General features: G+C 35.1%; 1 protein-coding gene across 2 annotated transcripts in view; it reads right to left on the bottom strand.

Moving 5' to 3' along the window:
- LOC125267452 (putative methyltransferase NSUN7) overlaps positions 1-20,176 on the bottom strand; it is a 37,929-nt gene extending 17,753 nt beyond the window's left edge. For both annotated transcript variants that reach the window (XM_048189120.1, XM_048189110.1), the window contains exons 1-5: positions 20,051-20,176; positions 17,237-17,559; positions 6,385-6,443; positions 601-737; positions 7-159 (exon numbers count right to left, since the gene is read on the bottom strand). In XM_048189120.1, coding sequence (XP_048045077.1) covers positions 7-159; positions 601-737; positions 6,385-6,443; positions 17,237-17,558 — 671 coding nt within the window. In that variant the 5' untranslated portion in view covers position 17,559; positions 20,051-20,176. The remainder of the gene's footprint in view (positions 1-6; positions 160-600; positions 738-6,384; positions 6,444-17,236; positions 17,560-20,050) is intronic.
- Positions 20,177-23,295: the final 3,119 nt, after the last annotated feature.

Raw genomic sequence — 23,295 nt, 5'->3', positions numbered from 1 at the left:
GAGCACCTGCTGCGGAGCGTGTTGATCCACGCGTACAGCGGCAGCTGCGTCGCTCGCTCCTGTCTGTGCCGGATGTTCTCCGGCAGGATGTTTTCCAGCATCAGCAGGTCGTGTTTGATCCGACATCGAGCCAATGACGCCACGAGTTTAGTCCTGAACCTGTCACACAACGATAACACCAAACAGGGCTTTACACACGTCAAAAAACAGTTTCTGAACTCCTGAAACGCCTCCATCTTCACAATATTCCTCACTTAAATAATATGCAGAATAAAGGGGCGGGGCCTGGTTGAGTTAGTTAGTAGTGTGTTGAAACTGGTGGTTATGGTAAGGGGTAGGGCATTTCCCTAATGACCAATCACAACACACTGTTCCAGCCAACCAATCAGAGCTCATCGTACTTTTCAGAAGGAGGAGACAGGAACTAAACAGAGTGTTACTGACAGACTGGGAAGAGAGGAGCTGCAACAATGGAGAATATGAGGAAAATAATCAACCTGATACACCCTCTTTAAATATATATCACAATGCATAGTTTCACTTGTGAATCTCTGAGTAATCTTACCAAAGATATGATTGTGAATTTGACCTCTGACCCACCTGAGCAGACACGCCTCCACCTCTCTGACAGCCTTCACCTCCTCCTCCGCCTGATTGGCCGGTTGCATGCGTGGGAGGAACTTCCTGTCCATTAAGTCAGTGAGCATGACGGCCACCAGACTCATCCTGCCGTCCAGCTGCAGACAGACAGAGAGACTAACCTTTATAACACAAACACACAAGAGGAAGATACAGTCTGCTTCATACTGAGGGAATAACTTCCTGCACTGCAATAAATCATGTTCTTCCTCAGTGTTTCTGTCTTGTTTTCCAGCACAAATATCTAAACATTCTTAAATCAAGATACATTTACTGGAGAAGCGAAATGACTGAAGATAGTAAGTCTTGTTTATTGAAAAATGTATCAAAATGAAGAGAGATCTTGTTTTCTCTTTGAATTCTGCCTATTTTTCCATTGGCAGATATTTGTTCTTGTTTTAGGCACAAACTCACTTCATTTTGATGATTTTATTCAGAAAACAAGACTTAATATCTGAAGTTTTAGAATGTAAAAAAAAAATAATAATAATAAAGGTATAAATTCATTTTAAATGATAATATAATATATAATATAATATAATATAATAATTACTGTTTTTTTAAACTATAGCTTTTATTAATATTTTGAATTAGTTATTTGTTTATTTTCCATTTTCATTTTAGTTAAAGTTTTAGTAATTTTGCTTTTTTTTGTCCTTTTTATTAATTTTTTTTTTTTACTTCTTTTACTTCATTTTGATGATTTTATTCAGAAAACAAGACTTAATATCTGAAGTTTCAGAATGTAAAAAAAAAAAATGTAAAGGTATAAATTCATTTTAAATGATAATATAATATAATATAATATAATATAATATAATATAATATAATATAATATAATTGTCACAGATCCCTTGTTCCCCTGGACTCTATTTCCCATAATCCTCCTGTTTCTACACCTGCACTCACTTCCCTCGTCAGCTCCTCATCAGCACTCATCACCTGCACCTGGACTTGATCATCTGCACTCCCTTTATAATGCACTCACTCCCTGCACTCCTGGTCCGTTCTCTGTTTATGTTAAGTGTATGTTTGGTTACTCCTTGCCCGTGTTGATTAAAGTATTGTCTATAACTGTGGAAATCCGTATCTGCCTCATCTCTACACCACCATACCGTAACAGAAGAACGGACCCAACCGACTGGATTTCCACAGGAAAAAAAAAAAAAAAAGAAAGGAACAATATGGAGACTTTCCCCGGCTCCCTGGCTCCAGCTCCTCCAACGCCTCTCACCCTGTCATCCGGCGATCGCCTAATCGGGCTCCTGCAGGTAGGTCGTTCGCTGGAGAGGTATGTGGAGGAGTTCGTTGAGCTTGCTTCTTTGTCTGACTGGCCTGAAGCATGTTTGATCTCTCTGTTTCTGGATGGACTAGATGATGACACCATCCGTTTTGGTGAACCCGATTATCGTTTCTCCCTAAGCGAAACTATAAATTCCATTTTATGGTTAAATGACTCCAAATTTTTTGTCGATTGGGTTCTGGATGGGTGTCTGTCTCTAGTTCATCCAGAAACACGGTTGGCCGGGCCAGTCAGTCAACCTCCGTCTTCCTCCACATACCCCTCCTACGAACTCCCTGCCTGCCCCACGCGGAACCCACACTCCTCCACTGGGTCCCGTAAGCGGAGGAGGAGGAAACAAGCTGCTCCAGTCTCTCCAGAGCCCGCTCCAGTCTCTCCAGAGCCCGCTCCAGTCTCTCCAGAGCCCGCTCCAGTCTCTCCAGAGCCCGCTCCAGTCTCTCCAGAGCCCGCTCCAGTCTCTCCAGAGCCCGCTCCAGTCTCTCCAGAGCCCGCTCCAGTCCCCACAGAGCCAGCTCCAGTGCCTGTGGGGATTTTAATTGTATTTGAGGGGATGAACGAGCCCTCTCCAGTCTCTCCAGAGCCCGCTCCAGTCTCTCCAGAGCCCGCTCCAGTCTCTCCAGAGCCCGCTCCAGTCTCTCCAGAGCCCGCTCCAGTCTCTCCAGAGCCCGCTCCAGTCTCTCCAGAGCCCGCTCCAGTCCCCACAGAGCCAGCTCCAGTGCCTGTGGGGATTTTAATTGGATTTGAGGGGATGAACGAGCCCTCAGCTCCAGCCGCCGCCTACGAGCCCTCTGCTCCAGCCGCCGCCTACGAGCCCTCTGCTCCAGCCGCCGCCTACGAGCCCTCTGCTCCAGCCGCCGCCTACGAGCCCTCAGCTCCAGCCGCCGCCGCCGAGCCAGCCGCTCCAGCCGCCGCCGCCGAGCCAGCCGCTCCAGCCGCCGCCTACGAGCCAGCCGCTCCAGCCGCCGCCTACGAGCCAGCCGCTCCAGCCGCCGCCTACGAGCCAGCCGCTCCAGCCGCCGCCTACGAGCCAGCCGCTCCAGCCGCCGCCTACGAGCCAGCCGCTCCAGCCGCCGCCGAGCTTACTGCCCCTATGAACTGTGTTTCTGAACCCGCCAGCTCTAAGACTGTTTTCCCTCCCTGCCTCCCTCTCCCACCTCCATCCATTTATGTTTACACTGAACCTCCACCTCAAGCCCCCTCGCCCAGATCTCCACCTCGGACCTCTGGGCGATTACCTTCACCCCGGCTCCAACCTCCCTCTGCTCCACCGTTACCCATCAGTCCACCAGCGTCACCAGTATCCATCCTGCCTCCACTCACACCTTGTGCACTCGTCAGCCTGCCCTTCCCTCTGGACTACACTCCTCCGTCTCCGCTCCGTCACTCCGTCCCTCAGTTTCAGTTGGCTTCCTCACTCCCCCCGGTGTTCTTTTTGTTGGCTGTCCTACTGCTTCCACTGCGGCCTTCTGGAGTCCCGGCTGCGCTTCGGTCGGCAGAGCCTTTGGTTCCGCCATCTCCCGCCGGTCCTTCTGCGCCGACTGGGCTCAACGCCTCGAAGGCTTCGGATCCTGACCCGCCATGGCTGCCCGCTGCACCTGACCCGCCATGGCTGCCCGCTGCACCTGACCCGCCATGTATGCCCGCTGCATGTCTGCCCGCTGCACCTGACCCGCCATGGCTGCCTTCAGCCCCTGACCCGCCGTGGCTGCCTTCGGCCCCTGACCCGCCGTGGCTGCCTCCGGCCCCTGACCCGCCATGGCTTTTGAACCTGCCCTGGAGACCTCCACTCCAGTCTGCTCCTCCCCCTGCACCAGCTTGAGGTCTCCAGGGCGCCCGCCCCCCTCCCGGTTGTTTCATCTACGGCGCGAGGACGCGCCTACCGGGAGGGGGGGGTAATGTCACAGATCCCTTGTTCCCCTGGACTCTATTTCCCATAATCCTCCTGTTTCTACACCTGCACTCACTTCCCTCGTCAGCTCCTCATCAGCACTCATCACCTGCACCTGGACTTGATCATCTGCACTCCCTTTATAATGCACTCACTCCCTGCACTCCTGGTCCGTTCTCTGTTTATGTTAAGTGTATGTTTGGTTACTCCTTGCCCGTGTTGATTAAAGTATTGTCTATAACTGTGGAAATCCGTATCTGCCTCATCTCTACACCACCATACCGTAACAATAATATAATATAATATAATATAATAATTACTGGCTGTTTACAAACTCTGTTTTTTTAACTATAGCTTTTATTAATATTTTGAATTAGTTATTTGTTTATTTTCCATTTTCATTTTAGTTAAAGTTTTAGTAATTTTGCTTTTTTTTTTGTCCTTTTTATTATAATTTTTTTACTTCTTTTACTTCATTTTGATGATTTTATTCAGAAAACAAGACTTAATATCTGAAGTTTCAGAATGTAAAAAAAATAAAGGTATAAATTCATTTTAAAAGATAATATAATATAATATAATAATTACTGGCTGTTTACAAACTCTGTTTTTTTAACTAAAGCTTTTATTAATATTTTGAATTAGTTATTTGTTTATTTTCCATTTTCATTTTAGTTAAAGTTTTAGTAATTTTTTTTTTGTCCTTTTTATTATTTTTTTTTTACTTCTTTTACTTCATTTTGATGATTTTATTCAGAAAACAAGACTTAATATCTGAAGTTTCAGAATGTAAAAAAAATAAAGGTATAAATTCATTTTAAAAGATAATATAATATAATATTTTTGTCCTATTTATTAATTTTTTTATAACAATGTCTATTTAGTTTTATTGATTATTACAGTTTTCAGTTATTTTAGTAAATCAAGTTAAACTAAATGAAAATGAGAAAACTTGCTCTGGCAACTAGCTGAAAATGAATGTTTTCTTTTTTTAATAAATATTTTATTTTATTTTATTTATATTTTTTATCCCAAGTAACAAACTTGTTTTTAATGGTTTTTGTTTTAGTTAACTACAATAGCCCTGGCATGAGAATCAGCATTCAGCTTTTCAGCCATTGATTCCACGTCTGAATACATTTACGCCACATAAAGTTTGTGTAAAGCTGCCTTGTTGTTGTGATTACAAGCTTGTCAAGTGCTTTGTTGTCAGAAAGAACAGGAATCATGGAGGACACCAGGTTTATTCTTGCCTATTTATGGAGAAAATCTTATGAAAGCAAAAAAAGGATATTATGCATCCCATTCTTTGACATCCATATAAACTAGATAATCAGCTGGCTGACGATTCTGGAATTTCTGCCAAATACAGGCTATTTTTGCTGCCTATAAAACATACAATACACTTCAAATGATTTATCATATATGTAAATATGTACTTTAATGACAAGAGCAGGCGATGTTGCTGTTGTGGAAAAACTAATAAAGAATAGCAGTCGCATCAATCGCTCTTCCCTCCGGCATGTTTAAAGTTCATGGATCGCCCAATTCAGGAACTTATCCCTGAGCTTCCCAGTGGTAAATATGACTTCATGTGCAATTTTTAAGTAGGAAACTCATATTTATGATAATTCTGAGTGAAGGCATTATGAATGCAGCTGTAGATTAAGCAGATTTCTGTGGTAATCATCAGCAGCAGCTGGAGGGGTTTATTCCCTGTTCCTCGTGTTTGTCCTCTCTGAAGGTCAGACTCAGACCCGTGAGATTCCTCTGTGTGTCGCCGGGTAACTGAGTCTCAGCGCTGCGGATCTAACAGCTCAGACCCATCAGAGACGCAGGCGGCAAGAATAAATCCCTCACGTTTAAATGTTTATCATGTTTAAATTCAGTCAGTGACGGAACATTTTCTGTTAACGCAACAAACATATGAACTTTTGTTCAAGTGTTTCAAAACAAGAGGAATACCTTGTATCACTAGTGTAAGATAAGATAATATTAATCAATTAACTGACACATTAAGTTACATATATAATACAGCATGTAAGAACATTATTTAATGCACTCTTACTAGATGACAACATGATGAAACATCTCAGGTGAGAGCTTCGAAAGAGCATGTGTGTGTGTTAATATGCTGATTAACATTAGCGTCAGCTCGTTAGAGGTCATTCTGTGTGTGTGTGTGTGTGTGTGTGTGTGTGTTTGTGCTTCATTGTGTTCAGAGTTTATAGTCTCTCTTAAGATTCAGAGTAACGACCTGCCAAACCAGCAGCGGACAAACGATTCATCCTTTACAGCGGCTGTATTTCAGCCTCCAGTGTGTGTGTGTGAGTGTAAAATAAATGCATTTGTGAGTGTGTTTGCACCACGACCATCAGTAGTCACATTTACCACCTGCAGTGCATTCTGGGAGTGTTTAGTCATTTATGGACATTCTGTTTCATTAGAAACTCAGACAGACAGATTTGACCACACACACACACACACACACACACACACACACACACACACTCACACTCACACACACACACACACAGTCCCGTCCTCCACTCACCATTGGCTGTGAGACACAGAAGCAGCTGTCAATCAGGACGTCCTCCAGAAGCTCCTGATCTACACAAAAGAGATCAAATAAACATGTTCAGACACACTGACGAAAGCAACGAAACAGACTGATATAGTTTTAGATCGCAGGGGAAAATGAAGAAACTGCATGAGAGAAAATATCCAAAACCATAAACCGAATCATTTGACTCGAGTGACTCGTTCAGACCTCAGAGACGCTTTAAAAGACTCGCTTTGACAACAAAAAAGGATGATCTAATTACAGTTTGTAATGAGAGATTTTATATTAAACAGCACTGAAATAGTCAAAACAATTTCATTTTAACCAAATAATAAAAAGTTAAAACCTTAAAACACATTTTATTGTTAACTATTTTTTTTAATAAATAATATTACATAATATAAATATTAGATGAAAAAACATAAATATTAGAAAGGTTGCCTTGGAAACTAAATTAAATAAAATACCTGACATACTAAAATTATTAAAACAAAAACTGAAATAGGAATGAATTAAAGCTATACTGAAATATTAATATTGCAAAAATATACTAATACACTAATAAAAATGACAAAATCACAAAATTACTAAAACTAAAATGATCTGATTCTGAAAAATGAAAGTTAATTCAAAATATTAATAAATACTATAATAGTATATGACTAATACAAATGGTGCATGATGATTTGTGTGAGGAAAAGACACACGTTTAGATAAATTTAGACACATTTTTTGATGGTATCAATCATCATCCACTTTTCTTGTGTGGAAAACCGAAGCTCAGACATTCTGCTGAAGATTAAAGAAAGAAAATTGTACAGTACAGAAGAAGAATAATTCCTTTAAACATAAAACATCTCTCACATTTTCCCAAATACTCAGCAAAACCTTACGATGATCAAAAGAAGAGCTCGTGCAAATACATTTTATAGCTCATTTTTCCCTGAGTGGGTAAAAATAGAGACCCTAATTCATTTTTATTTCATTTCTCTGGAGAATAGAGCTTGGAATTACGTATCATAACGAAGGCATCTGTCTCCCTGAGCGGAGAGAGAGAGAGCTGGGAATTTTCCTTCATGTTACACGCGAGTAAAAGGGAAATCGGTCGTTGGGGATTTACGTGTGGCTGTTTTTAGTCGCTCCTGCGGGGCTTTCAGACGCTTCGGCAGGTACAGAATCACCTGAAGAGTCTCGCAGGAGTCGTGTAAATGATGCGTGTGTGAGTGAAGATAAGCTCTTATCTTGATTGACAGGTGTGATCCCCGCCTCTGCCCATCAGCGGTTTCCATGACAACCACAAACATCCCATTCATCCGCCCTGACAGGAGACCATCACCATGTGTGGGCAACAAATATCAACAAACATCATCATCAATTCGCTGAGAAGAGTCTCTCTCACACACACACACACACACACACACACACACACACACACACACGGGGTCTCGTGTTCCTGACCGCCTTGATTCAGTCATTAACCCTCTGATCTCTGACTCATTACACAATTAATTATGTTCAAACATTTTAAATGAACACAGGAGAAAACATGTGACCTCCGTTAGTGAAGCAATCAGCACTGCATGTGGGCGTGGCCACAGCACAGCTGCTATCCAATCAGAAGAGAGCTGGGGCGGGACTAAGAAAGAGGCTGAAGAATCACAAGAGAGCGGTAGAAACGGGCCCAGCGGTGGTCATCATCACATAGATCACATTTACAGCCGCTCCTGTGGAGAAACGTCTGACAGGATAAATCCTCGGCCGCACTAATGGTCTGGAGCTGGAGCGCAATGAGAACGATGTTTATCGCGGCGCTGATCTGTTCACGGCCATATACTGAGATTACGCCTAATTCTTGTTGAGGGTTGTTGGTTTAAAGAAGGGCCACTAATTGCTCTGGGAGGAGGAGCGAAGCAGGAGCGATGATGTCAGGACTGTGGGCGGAGTCATGATGTCATCATTCTGGATTCAGACCAGGGGTTTTCCATCTGGGGCCCTGGGAGGGAGTGCTTGGAATTCCGTGGAAAATTTTAAAGAAAAGGTGTACAAAAAATGTAAAAATAAATAACAGAAAAATAAATTTATGATTATTAAATTAATTAAATAAAATAAATAGTATTGTAGTTTTTAATAATAAAATATTATATTACAGTTAATGAGCACAACTGTAAAATAACATTTTTATTATTAAATTTATTTTATTATTATACTGCAAAAATGTGTTGTAATATATTATAGTAATATATTTCTCAATATTATATTGAATAATAATAATAATATTGTACGTATTAAGAAAAATGTAATTTTACAATTGTACAGTACAATATTTGTTTAGAGTATAACAGAAGTTAAATCGTAATATATTTCTTGATATTTTATTTATTAATAATAATAATTATTATTATTATTATTATTATTATTTTATTTTACAATTGTACTGTAAAATAAAATTATTATTATTATTAAAAAATTAATATTTAATTTAATAATAATAATAATAATAATAATAATAATTAATATATTTGAGTTATTTTACAAAAAATGTAAAAATGAATAATAGAAAAATAAATTAATAATTATATAAAAAGAATTTATGAATAAACCTTAGATTAAAACAAACAAACAAATAATCAGATAAAAATAAATAAGCAAATAAATTAGATTAAAATAAATAAAAAATTAAAAAATAGATTTAAAAATGAATAAATAAAAATTCATTGAATGAGTAAATGGGTAAATAAATAAACAAATAAATAAGTAATAAATAAATGATTAAAATACATAAAAAATAACTAATCAAAAATTAGAATGAGAATCAGAAATAGAATAAAAAATAAACGTTTTTATATAAAATAGAATAAAATAAATAAACATTATATTAAAAATAATTAAACAATAATTTATTAAAATAAATGAGCGAGTAAACAAATAATCAAAAATTAGATTTAAAAATAAATAAATTAAAATTGATTAAATTAAATAAGTAAATGAGCAAATAAACAAATAATAAATAAAGGATTAAAATAAATAAAAAATAACTAATTCAAAAATTAGAATGAGAATTAGAAAATATAATAAAATAAATAAACAAACATTATATTAAAAATTAAATAATAACTAAATAATTAAAATAAATGAGTACATAAACAAATAAAAAAAATAACAAATAAGTGGGTAAATAAACACATAAGTAATAAATAAATAAATAAATAAATAAATAAATAAATAAATATTACATTAAAATAAAAAATAACCAAAAATTAGATTAAAACAATAAACATTTGATTAAAAAAGAAAGTAGATTGAAATAAATGCGGTAAATAAATAAATAAATAAATAAAATACAGCACTATAATGACTAGGCAGAATGTAAATTAATAGAAACTAAATATTTTCCAAATAATATTTTACATATATATATATATATATATATATATATATATATATACATTTTTCACAGTATAAATTTGGTCTTTATACACAAAACTATAAAAATGTCTTAGGATGTTTTAGTATGGGCGTCCCTCGCGCGATTACGATCATATTTAGGGGTCTGACTGAAAACCTGAGCGTATCGCTGCAGGATCAATGATGTCATCGCTCTGGGTGGGGTCATGAAACACAACTGATGATGCCATGCCTATGGGCGGAGTCCTGCGGCCCAGAGAGTCCAGTGATGGACGACAGCAGAGAAAAGAACAGCGAAACAAAGGAAAGAGAAATGAACGGGAGAACACAATGGAAGGAGCTCCATTTCTCTTCTTTATCTCTTCGATGTGAGAAACACACTGTACGCATGTTCACAAAAACACGCCCATCTATCTGCCAGAAGACAACCAACCCGGCCTGAGGAACGTCTCATTCTGGCCCAGAGTTTTAATCAGGCCGTTTGCATGAGTCACATGCTCTCCGGCTGATATTTACCGTGGTATCACTGGCAGGGGAACCGTTGTGCTGCTCAAGGACAAAATCACAATCAGCCCTGTGGACTTTCTGTTCAAGCCTTTATCTCCTCCAGTGAACTGCAACAATCCCAGAAACCCCGAGATTCGGCTCCAATCTCCTCCGGACGTGTCTCCGCACTCGGAAGCCTGATGAAAACTGATGAAGCCACAGGGGAATCATGGGAGAATAATCTGCAGTCGCCAATAAGTGAGGTCACCTGACCAATCAAGTCTCTGCCCTTTATTCCCACAGCCTGCTTCATTTGCATCTGATGGATTTGATCTCAACGAGAGAGAGAGAGAGAGAGAGAGAGAGAGAATCGAAGCAGATCTACAGAGCACATTTTACACATATTGAATTTCACATTAAATCGTTCTGCATCTTTGAGCGCCTCGTATACTTGATTCTTACACTTTTGCAGGCTGTGATCGGCCTTTCTGTCACGCTGAACCGGCTCGCTCCAGTGCACAGACATTTTAAAAAGCACTGGGAGGGCAAATGTAGAAGTGAAAGTATTTCTCTAAAGATCTCCTGATGGTGTGTGTCCGGCACACAGAGAGCCGTGTGTATGTGAGTCACGTTTGTGTGTGTGTGTATTGATCGTGCAGCGTGGAGTTAAGACAGATTAAAGCAGCTTTTCCCAGGTGATCGACCTCATGTGAAACACGCTCGCAAACCAAACCAGCCACATCCATATCACCGGCTTCAGTCTCAGCTCTGATCGCGTCCGACTTTCACACTGAAACTGGAGCAGTTCTTCAGTGTTATTCAGCCTAACATGAAATCAGTCAATCTTCACTAGTGCTGACAGTGATGTGATCGAACCTCTAACAGCATTAAAGTTCACAGAAAAATTTTATGATTAATATTATTAGATGAAAATATAAAATAAAATAATAGATTAGTATTGTAATACTATTGTACTGTAAAAATGGAGTATTAAATAATAAAATATTATTTATAGTTAATAAGTACAACTGTAAAAAAATTTTTATTATTAAATGCAAGTACTGCAGTATAATAGTATTAAAATAGTTATATATTTCTCAATATTTTATTTAATATAATAATATTAATTAATATATTTTACACATTAACAATAATTTAATTTTATAATTGTACAGTACAATATTTGTTTAGCGTATAACAGTAGTTAATTAGTAATATATTTCTTAATATTTTATTTACTATTAATAATAATTATTATTTTTTATTTACAATATAACAGTATTACAATTGTAATATATTTCTTACAATTTTATTTAATAATAATAACAATAATAATAATAATGACAATAATGTTTTAGTATTAATAATTTTATTTCACAGTATAACATTAGTTAAATAATAAATTTCTTAATCTTTTATTTATTAGTAATAATAATAATAATAATACATTTATTTTACAATTAATAATTTTCACAATTGTACTGTAAAATAAAATTATTATTATTATTATTACTATTAAAAATTAATTATTTAAAATATAAATATTACACTTAATATTATACTTAATATATTATTACACTTAATATATTAAATACGTAATATATTTAATATTTTATTTAATAATAATAATAATAATAATAATAATAATTTTACTTTATTATATTATTATTATTATTATTAAATAATAATTATTACTACAGTTCAACAGTATTAAAGTAATATTTCCTAATATTTTATTTAATAATAATAATAATAATTATTATTATTATTATTATTATAATTCATATATTTTTACAGTTAATAATAATTTTATTTCACAATTTTACTGTAAAATAATTTTAATACTATTATTAGAACTCTTAAATAATATTTTTAACAATATTACACTTGTAATATATTTCTTAATATTTTATTTAATAAAATAATAATAATTTTGCTCTAAAATTGTACTGTATTAACAAAAACAATAATAATTATCACAGTATAACAGTATAAAATTAGCAATATATTTATTTATATTTTATTTAATAATAATAATAATAATAATAATAATAATGATGATAATTCATATATTTTAAAGTTATTCATAATTTTATTTCACAATTGTACTGTACAATATTTGTTTACAGTATAACGGTAGTTAAATAGAAATATCTTTCTTATTTATTAGTAACAATACTTTTATTCTACAATTAATAATAACAATTTAATTTCAATTGTACTGTAAAATAAAACTATAATTATTTTATTTATATACTTCCAGTGAAAATGGCCCTCAGTCATACAGGATCAGAATATGGTATATTCTTCAGTGAATGTGTTTGTATTTATTGAGCGCTTCACCGTGGCGCAACAAGCGTTTATAATTAACATTCAGCTCGTCTACAAGCTCCTGCATCTCATTACCGACTCTAATTAAGGTGCATGTAAAGGCCCAGAGACGTCTGTGAGACAACTGTGATCATGTCTTAACTCCTAATTCTGCCTAATGAATACTGATAAACCGCCAAACCTGCGAACGACAGCAGAAAGGCATTCTGGGAAATGTAGGATTAGTGTATATCCACATTCGGACACTGATGGATGGATAACGGCTGTCAGACCACCGGCTCTACATGATCTTCACTGACACACACACAGAAATCAATCCTCGCTCCTGACGGATCCGACACCAATCTCATCACATCATCCGGCAGATGCCCGTATCGCCTCCAAGCAGCTCAGACAGCAGATGATTGGTCGAATTGATCTGTTGCATTGTGGGTAGCAGACCCAGCTGACACAGTCATCGATCATCATTCTGTCTCTGACATGTTTAGAAGGTCCCACAGGAGAGAAAAGTCACGAATGAGATCTCATTAACGTCTCAAATGCTTCTCCTGCACTGCAAAGAGATTAAATGGAAAGTGAGTCTCCTGCTTCTCAGGTGTTTCTCAACACCAACATACAAATCTCACTATGAACTGAAGTAGCGACAGATCCTTTATTCTGTATCGCGACGTACATCCGAGTGTAAAGGATCGCTGAAAAAGAAAAAAATGTAGGGCGGGGCTTGTTTCTGTGCAAGGAGTTGACTGGATGTTGAGATGTGGGCGTGGCTCTCAAAAGTGTATGCAGATGAGTGTGAGCTTGAGGGGAGGAGTTTAAGCGCACTAAACGATTGGACAATCATGCATACATCACCAGAGGGTAACACATTAAAAGTTACATAATCAGATTACTTTTTTAAGTAACTAGTAAAGTAATGCATTACTTTTAGATTTACAACAAAATATCTGAGTTACTTTTTCAAAAAAGTAACGCAAGTTACTTTCTTTTACCATTCATTTCACTTCTGGTATTAAAGGGCCTTTACATTTGCCAAAAATAGAACTTTTATTTATTTTTTTGTTAAAAATCAAACAAGCAAGCCCAGCCCAGGAAGTAAGGCAAAAGTAACGTAATGCATTACTTTACATAAAAAGTAACTAAGTAATGCAATCAGTTACTTTTTCAGGGAGTAACACAAAATTGTAACACATTACTTTTAAAAGTAACTTTCCCCAAAACTGTTAACAGGTAAATAAAAAATAAAAAAAATGTAAACACGCACGGATGAATTATTAACAATATGATCTATAACTTGCATTTGAAAATTGATCAAGATCAAGTGAATTTCATGCCGACATTAAAGCTGCACTATGTAACTTTTTAAAAATAAAACTGCATTCATCTTGTGGAAGAACATTGTTTTGGTTGTGCTTCGGCTCTGTCTTCAGTCCTTAGGGCTGTGTATTGCCATGAATCTGCCGATACGATATAATGTGATATATTGCAATAATGTAAGAAAGGCGAAATGTTGCGATATTTTTTGATTGTGCTTCGGCTCTATATTCAGTCATTTTGCCTCTAAAGTAAATGTATCTTGATTTAAGAATGTTTAGATATTTTTACTGGAAAACAAGACCCTAACCCTACTGAATAAGGGCCGGTTCACACAGAGCGTGCTGTCGCTGTTAAAAACGTGAGATGCAGGTCAGTGAAACAGAAAAAGATCAAGGTCTAGAAGTGCCTTTTTTTAAAGTTGAACATTTCTTGAGCGCCCATACACCGCGTCGTGTGTGAGACGCTGTAAAAGACGTAAACGCAAGCAAAGACTAAAGTATAACACAAGACGCGTCACTTGTATTGTTTTGAATGGGAGAAAGTGCAATATGGTGGAATAAGTCCCGCCTTCTAAATAAGAGCCAATCGCCGACTGGTAAATCGACATCACGTCACTGCAGCGGCCAATAGAAGCTCCGGTTCCTATAGAAACAGTCAGACGCGCGCCTCCGAAATGAGACACAAGAGACGCACACTTTAGCGCATGAGCATTAGCTTGATCCAGCCTGAAAAATACAGTTTTTTGTCATGATTCGAGCGTTTAGAAACAGAATTTATGAGACAGTTGTTGTCAGATTTCATTGGTGATTTCAAATATGAAATTTAATCTAAAGCTTGGCAGACAGATTTGGAGAATTTGATGTTTCAAAGGCATTTCTAAGATGGCCGCTGAGTGAAACGACTTGTCTTAAAGGGACTTTGACACAATGGTTAAAGGCCGTTTACATTGAAAAACAATGGAAAAGTAGCGCAGTGCAATGGAAAAACGTGCTCTGTATGAACCCGTCCTCAGAACATCAGTTTTTGCATTGTATGAAAATGACATATGCAGGGCCGTAACCACCATAGACAATAGTAAGAAATGGCCAAATTGCCCAGCACTCGTCAATGTCAAAATGACTGAAATGGCCAATCAAATCAAAGAAGGCGGGCCTTACTGTTCACAGAAGACGAGTAGCTAAATATGTAATATTTGACAACTTTTTTATGATAGAAATGTTCAGTAATATCCAGTGATGCAAACTACTCAATATTTTTATGAAATTTCAACAAATTGAATTGAAAATATGCTATTATTTACAAATCAGGTAAATCATAACTGAATGTGATGAGACAAAAAAGTTTTGCGTATTCATATTAGACATACGATTAAGTGTGAATGTGAGCATATTTACAAATTACTTGAGACAATAGACCTTTCTTTTTTTATTAAAACCCTTTTATTCATTTAATTATTTAATTTAGTTTGAATAAAAAGACCAATAACCTAATAACATACCCCTGCAAAAAAACAAAACAAACTTTGGTGTTCAAGATGTTCAAGACATGCTTATGGTCTCGGATGTACAATTTCCTCTAAAGTCAGTCCTGACAGCTCTACAGTATAAATCACTATTAGAGCTTCATCACAGTGTATTTGAGTAAAGACATGCAGACGTAGTGTAGCTTTAATTATGACACATTAGCTCGATGCTGATCGTCACACGGTACTGAATGTAGTACATGTTGTGTCGTACCGACTCTGTCTTAGTCTCTTGGGCACAAAGTGGCTCATTAGTTAGCTGTCGTTTAGCACACTTTCTTCCACAGCGATGTGCAGCGCGCTCAATAAAGCAGACGTCCCTCTGGAGCTCCGGCACATTAATTATTCTGCTAAAAGGACAGCGATACTGACCATCACGCAGGACTAAATTATGCTTCAGAAGTCATGCTCCTATTACCTGCACACTGCCAGAGACGCCCACGCCGTCATAAATGGGAATAAACACTTAATATGATGGAGTCAATGTGAAATTAAAAATCACAATGTTTGCTTTCCAAATATACATTCCTGTTCTTAGTGTGAATGATTCAACGGTTATTCTAAAGAAAAAAGTAGTGGTAACAACAATACACTTCACTACATTTCAAAAATGTCTTTGTTAAAGCATTATAAGCCATGAATCTCGCCTACGAGGAGAATCACGACACCAGACTTTGATTTGAAGCAAAAAAGTATTTGAAAATCAGACTAAAATACAAAGGTATAAGACTGTGAACTAAACAGATTTAGTGAGGGAAAGAACTACAATCCCATGAAGCATTACGAACAGCATAATCAAATTAAAAACGATAGAGAAATATAAAACTATTCATTTAAAAATACTGATTTTATATATATATATAGAAACAACATATTTTAAGTTTAATGCAAAATAAGCATTTATATATATATCATGAGAGTTATGTATATATTGAGAGAGTAGGGAGACCGACTCGATTATGTCATTACGAGATACGTCTTTTGGCATGTTACGATTGTGGCGACACTGATTGGTGGAATTTTCTGTAGAGCATCATGGGTAATGTAGTTTTTCGCCACAAATTCTGCTGTTAAGTGTGATTATTTTAAAAATAAGCTGAAATAATGCAGGCTGATGGCTTCTATAGAAGTAAATACCATCGATTAAAAACCTCATAAAAATGTGAAAAGTTGCTTTTCATGAAGAATAGCTTTTTAAAACAAAGTGCATTAACAGATATTCACAGATACAACTTTTGATTTTAATAATGTATTAATAAATGTTGAAATTACCATTAATACTGTAGACGTATTGTTCATTAACTAATATAGTTAACTTATGGTCACAGTATTGTATAGTATTTTACAATGTTTTTCATTTTCAACAACAAACATCATCAATCCCTCTTATTTTTAACCACCTTCATCTAGAAACACTTTTCATAATCCAATCAAATTCTCAAGGAGAAAATCATGTTTAATGAAAATGGGTCAAAAATAAATAGAGTTCAATTTCTGCTCAATATCTGCTAATGGGGTCAGAAAAATATTCTTGTTTTTCCCTTTAAATATTTTTATGAGCCCATTGGCAGAAAATACTAATTTTAATACATTTTTCAGACTTAATATCTTCAGTCATTTCTCTTCTCCAGAAAATGTATCTTGATTTAAGAATGTTTAGATATTTGTGCTGAGAAAACTTTTTTCTCAGTGTGGCTAACAGTTTTGGGATGAATCTGCTTTTTGTTGCCGCAACTTGAGAAATTTCTCTTCATTACTATGGGAAACATGTTTTGCACTTACATTTGAGCGTGTTGAAGGCGAGCTGGAACGCTAATCGTTGTGACGCCTCGGCTCTGACCGCAGGCACGCTGACCTCTGACCTGCTGCCGTAGCTGATGAGCCTCTGAGCGGCGGGTTTCTCCAGGTGTGTGCTCTGAAAGATGGCAGCGGCGTGCAGGTACACCTGGTCCGGGCAGGTGGTACTCTCGTCTGGAGCGGACGGATCGGTCTGGAGCGGAGGAGGTTCTGCAGTGGCCGGATCCAGCAGAGAGAGACGCTTGAGAGCGGAGATGTGAGAGCCATGCTTCGATGAACGCCGCACAGCGCCGCCTTTCCTGACCATCCTGACCAAATCAATAATCAAACGCTCCATAAATATAGGGTTCAAACTCTGACTGTGAGCAGAGAATCATTTCAGTATTTGAAAACCTACTTAAAAAAAAATTCTGAATGTCACTTCATTAACAAAATATTAAATCATTTATTGTAAAAGATGTACAAACACACTCTGACAACAAAACATTTGAGAAAAAGGTGAGTGCAAAATATTGTTCTGACATTTATAAGTGCCTTTACAAGAAACAAGTGTACTTCAAGTTCATTTCAATAAGTATTCTAAAGTAAAGTTCAAGTTTATTTTTAAGTATACTTTATGTAGTAAGTACAAATAGTAGTATATTTGTAAGTGTATTATTCAATACTACTAAACTAGAATGGCCCACTTGTTAGTGTATAAAGTATACTTTTAAGTACAATTTAAGTGTAATAGTAGTAAACTTTGAGTACACAACTAATTTTGTTTGTACTTAAACTATACTACAAGTATACTTATAAGTTTTCTTTATAATGCAATATTTTCAAACAATATAGTATTGGATGCCAAAATATGTAAGTTTATAAGAAAATATATTCAATAGGCTACTCAATAAAAAAATAAACACAACTACAAGACAAGTATACTTAGAATACTTTTATTTATAATACTTTTAAGTATATTTCGATCAAAAGATTAAGTACAAGTATTGGCCACAATATATAATATAGTATAGTATTTTATGCAAAATATTGTTCAGACATTTATAGGTGCCCTTACAAAATCAAGTATACTTCAAGTTCCTTTTATCAAGTATATTTTCAAGTATACTTTATGTAGTAAGTACTAATATCAACGTATTAATAGTATACTTGTAAGTGTACTATTTCAATAATAGTTGGGACAAAAATGGCCCACTTGTTAAAGTATAAAAATATAGTTTTAAGTACACTTTAAGTGTAACAGTAGTAAACTTTAGTACACAACTAGTTTAAAACTATGTTTTTTGTTTGTACTTAAACTATACTACAAGTATACTTATAAGTTTTCTTTATAATGCAATATTTTCAAACAATATAGTACTGGATGCCGAAATATGTAAGTTTATAAGAAACTATATTCAATAGGCTACGAAATAAAAAAATAAACACAACTACGAGACAAGTATACTTAGAATACTTTTATTTATAATACTTTTAAGTATATTTCGATCAAAAGATTAAGTACAAGTATTGGCCACAATATATAATATAGTATAGTATTTTATTCAAAAATAGTATTTTATGTAAAATATTGTTCAGACATTTATAGGTGCCCTTACAAAAATCAAGTATACTTCAAATTCCTTTTATCAAGTATATTTTCAAGTATACTTTATGTAGTAAGTACTAATATCAATGTATTAATAGTATACTTGCAAGATAATAGTTGGGACAAAAACGGCCCACTTGTTAAAGTATAAAAATATACTTTTAAGTACACTTTAAGTGTAGTAAACTTTAGTACACAACTAGTTTACAACTGTTTTTTTTTGTTGTTGTTTTTTTCTGCAACTAGTGAACTTATATACTGATAATTTATTACTAGTTAAATACTTTTAGGACATTTTTTTTTATTTTATGAAAGTACACTTTGAAGTACACTACAAGCATACTTATAGGTTTTCTTTATAATGCAATATCAACAAATCTATTGTATTGGATGCCAAAACATTTAAGTTTATGTAAAATTATGTGGAAAATATAACAATAGGCTACTCAATAAAACAAGTAAACACAACTATGAGACAAGTATACTTAGAATACTTAATTATATTTTTAAGTATATCTCGATCAAATTATTAAGTACAAGTATTGGCCACAATATACTGTTTTCTGTCAGTATAAGTCAAGTATACTTAAGTGTAATTTTAAGTAGCCTATATAAGAAGTACATAAAAAGTTGTACTTATTTTTAGTTTAAAGAAGTATACTAATAATAGCATACTTGAATAAATGTCTTTTTTTGTAAAGGTGTCCAAATACTTTATATATTTACACTTTATAATAAGGTTTCATTTGTAAACATTAGTTAAGAGTGAAAAATACATCTAAAGTATTTATTAATCTTACTTGGTGTAATTTCAACATTTACTAATACATCTAAAGTTGTATCTGAATATATTTTTATTAACTAACGTTAACAAAGATTAATAAATGCTGTAATGTATTAGTTAACTAACATCAACTAATATATTATTGTAATTTGACAGATTATTATAACCACAGTGATTTAAATCATTTCTCAACATCATTATTATCAAGTTTTAAAGCAGAGATATTAAAAATGCAAACATCTGTGCTGAACAAACAAATCAAAACAACTTCATCCTCAGTTTCTGTCAGAAAGAGTAGCCGAAATATTCGCTGATTAAGTGATTATTATGATTTATTCGCTCTGAAAATAGTAATAATATCGTTAATATAATATTTTAGACCACTGGAGGATGTTGTTTTCCTAAAAAATGACAGAAAGAAACTCACCCGAAACTCTTTGCTCATGAAAACATCGCAGAATCTCTGAAGATCTGAGGAAACTTCAGCAAACGAAAACAGCCTGAAACTGTCACGTGACGCAGGATTCCGTCTCCATGGCGACGGGAGGCGGAAAGGCGGGAATGATGCGGTGAGGGAGCAGCTTTACTTATTTCAGCAGCAAAACAAACGTAAGTTTTTACTTTAAAGTTCACACTAGGGGCAAATAGTTTACTCGTTGTGCCATTATGAGTCACTTTATACTTAATCGACCGTTTAATCCAATCTGCACATTCACATTTATACACTAAAAATGGAGTGTCCGTGTAGATAAAACCTTTTATAAATACTCAAAACTCGCTGCACGCGATATTTAACAGTAAAAACGTTCAGTGAATCTGTTACCGCACTAAAATGAAAGCGTAAATTAGTGTGTAACTTTATAAACTGGTTTAGAGATTAACAACAGATTGTTCAGTTTCTCTGAGGATCTGCTGCCATCTGGTGGACACGATCGGAACTGCAACTGCGGTGATCATCTGAAGATTAATGCATAATAATAATAAACATCTGTACTGTTTTGATATTAATTCATACCTATGCTCGTTTATCATTTATTTATTTTCTTTTATTTCTATTATTGAAAGAGACCAGATTAGATATGTGATATATGACGTTAGGAGGCGCTGAAACAGGCACAGAAATACTGATGGCAAATTAATATTATAAATGTGTAAAATATTTCATTTCTATTACAGTACATCATTGCGTTTTTGTCTACTTGCTGAAATACTGTTGGATATAAGTGAGATTTATTTTAAATAAACTTATTTAATCAAATTTTAACATTTTTTATTTTAATACTTTCAATAATTTAATTTATTTTAATTTAGTTATTTTTACATTTGTACTTTTTATTTAAACCAAGTTTTATTTGTTTAGTTATATCACATTTATTTTTTATTTCTCTATATGAAATGTTTTTATGTAGTTATTTATTTTATTACAATCAAATTGTATTTATTTATGTTAATCCATTTACTTTAATCTGAAGTATTTATTAATTTATTTTTTTAATTTAAATAAAAATAAATATATTTATTTTAATCAATATATTTAAATCTAACTAATAATTTATTATTTAATTATTTAAATTAAATTGTATTTATGTATTTATTTTTATTTATTTTCGTTTTAATCAATGTATTTATTTATTTATTTATTTATTTTTTACACAGTTTTCTCTAAGTATTTCCACAGACACCGTCATTCCCTCGTGGCCCCGGACCCCTGAACTGAAGTACTGAAATGGGAGGGATTGGTGGGCCGGACGTGATACAATAAAGGGGTCTAAATCATTTTCTTTTCATTATACGTTTTTATGGCGTACAGTTCACTCTCTATTAAAGTTTCTCAGTGCCAGAATAACTTTAAACCAGGTTAAATCTCATGAACAGAACAGAGGAGTCAGAAAGATGATGTACACTTCATATATCACATCAAGTCCTTTGATTAAAGTCAGATGATCATGTTTATTTGAGCAGTATGTTAAGACCTGCTAACAACAGTTCCCATTTTAAGTCAAATAGCAGTTTTATTTGTGTTTTTGTTCTAATATCAGCACTTTCAAGTCCTGTCCACTAAACAATCAGAGAAAAATAAAACAATGTATATAAAGGAATCAACAGAGAACAGAAAACAGTGCATGAATTACACAAACCTCTTATGGCCAAACTGAAAAATATACATGACAAGATTATTTATAGGTCAAAACATAAAACATTAATTTATGTAAAACATTTCTATGTACACAAACACAGGTGACACAGAGGCTTCTGGAAATTTACATGTATGCATTTACACTGCATTAATGCATTAAAGGTACAGTATGTATGTTATCAATCCAGCCCATACTGAACGTCACAGTATAATTGTGCACGTGTTTATCTAATATATAAATCCATTATACGTCTATGTATGTGCTTATTTGCATAGCTGTGTGTGTGTGTGTGTGTGTGTGTGTGTGTGTGTAATGTAGATGGTTACAGCCTTCTAATGAACAACAGCAGATCTCTTTTCAGAAAGACGGACATAACTGATGTGCTCATTGAGAGGCAAGATAGTCTACATTATTAATACTCAGATTAACTTACACACACACACACACACACACACACACACACTTGTACGTTGTGAGGACATTCATTGACACAGCTTCTTACTCTACCCTTTACCCAATTATCACCTGATCCCTAAAACCAAGTCTGACCCTCAAACAGGCCTTTAAAAGGATCTCAGAGACTGAAGAACGGCCAAAATGACCTCACTTTACTCCCTGTCACTGATGATCTAGTACACAAATACACTCACACATACACTCTCACAAACACACACACACACACACATTTGAAGAAGTTAAGAAGACTCTTAAGACTCTTCTTAACTTAAATCACATTCTCTGAAATTTTCTGCACTGCAAAGTAAACATGAGTTTGAGTATTTCTGTCTTGTTTTCCAGTACAAAGATCTAAACATTCTTAAATCAAGATACATTTACTGGAGAAGCAAATTGACTTAAAACTAGGGATGCACCAATGTATCGGCTGCCAATATTTATCGGCCGATTTTTGCTCAATTTACAACCATCGGCTGTAGCAGGAAAAAGGCCGATATAACAAATCGATGGTTTATTAAAGGGTTAGTTCACCCAAAAATGAAAATTCTGTCATTTATTAATCACCCTCATGTCGTTCCACACCTGTAAGACATTCGTTAATCTTCGGAACACAAATTAAGATATTTTTGTTGAACTCAGTGAGGCCTGCATAGCCAGCAATGACATTTCCTCTCTCAAGATCCATTAATGTACTAAAAACATATTTAAATCAGTTCATGTGAGTACAGTGGTTCAATATTAATATTATAAAGCCACGAGAATATTTTTGGTGCGGCAAAAAAACAAAATAACGACTTATATAGTGATGGCCGATTTCAAAACACTGTTTCAGGAAGCTTCGGAGCGTTATGAAACTTCTGTGTCGAATCATGATTCGGATTGCGTGTCAAACTGCCAAACTGCTGAAATCACGTGACTTTGGCGTTCCGAACCACTGATTCGACACACTGATTCATTACGCTCCGATGCTTCCTGAAGCAGTGTTTTGAAATCGGCCATCACTAAGTAAGTCGTTATTTTGTTTTTTTGGTGCACCAAAAATATTCTCGTGGCTTTATAATATTAATATTGAACCACT

This window comes from Megalobrama amblycephala, linkage group LG1 (assembly GCF_018812025.1).
Source record: "Megalobrama amblycephala isolate DHTTF-2021 linkage group LG1, ASM1881202v1, whole genome shotgun sequence".
In the NCBI taxonomy this organism is placed as follows: Eukaryota; Metazoa; Chordata; class Actinopteri; order Cypriniformes; family Xenocyprididae; genus Megalobrama; species Megalobrama amblycephala.
This window is presented reverse-complemented; position numbering and strand designations above follow the sequence as displayed.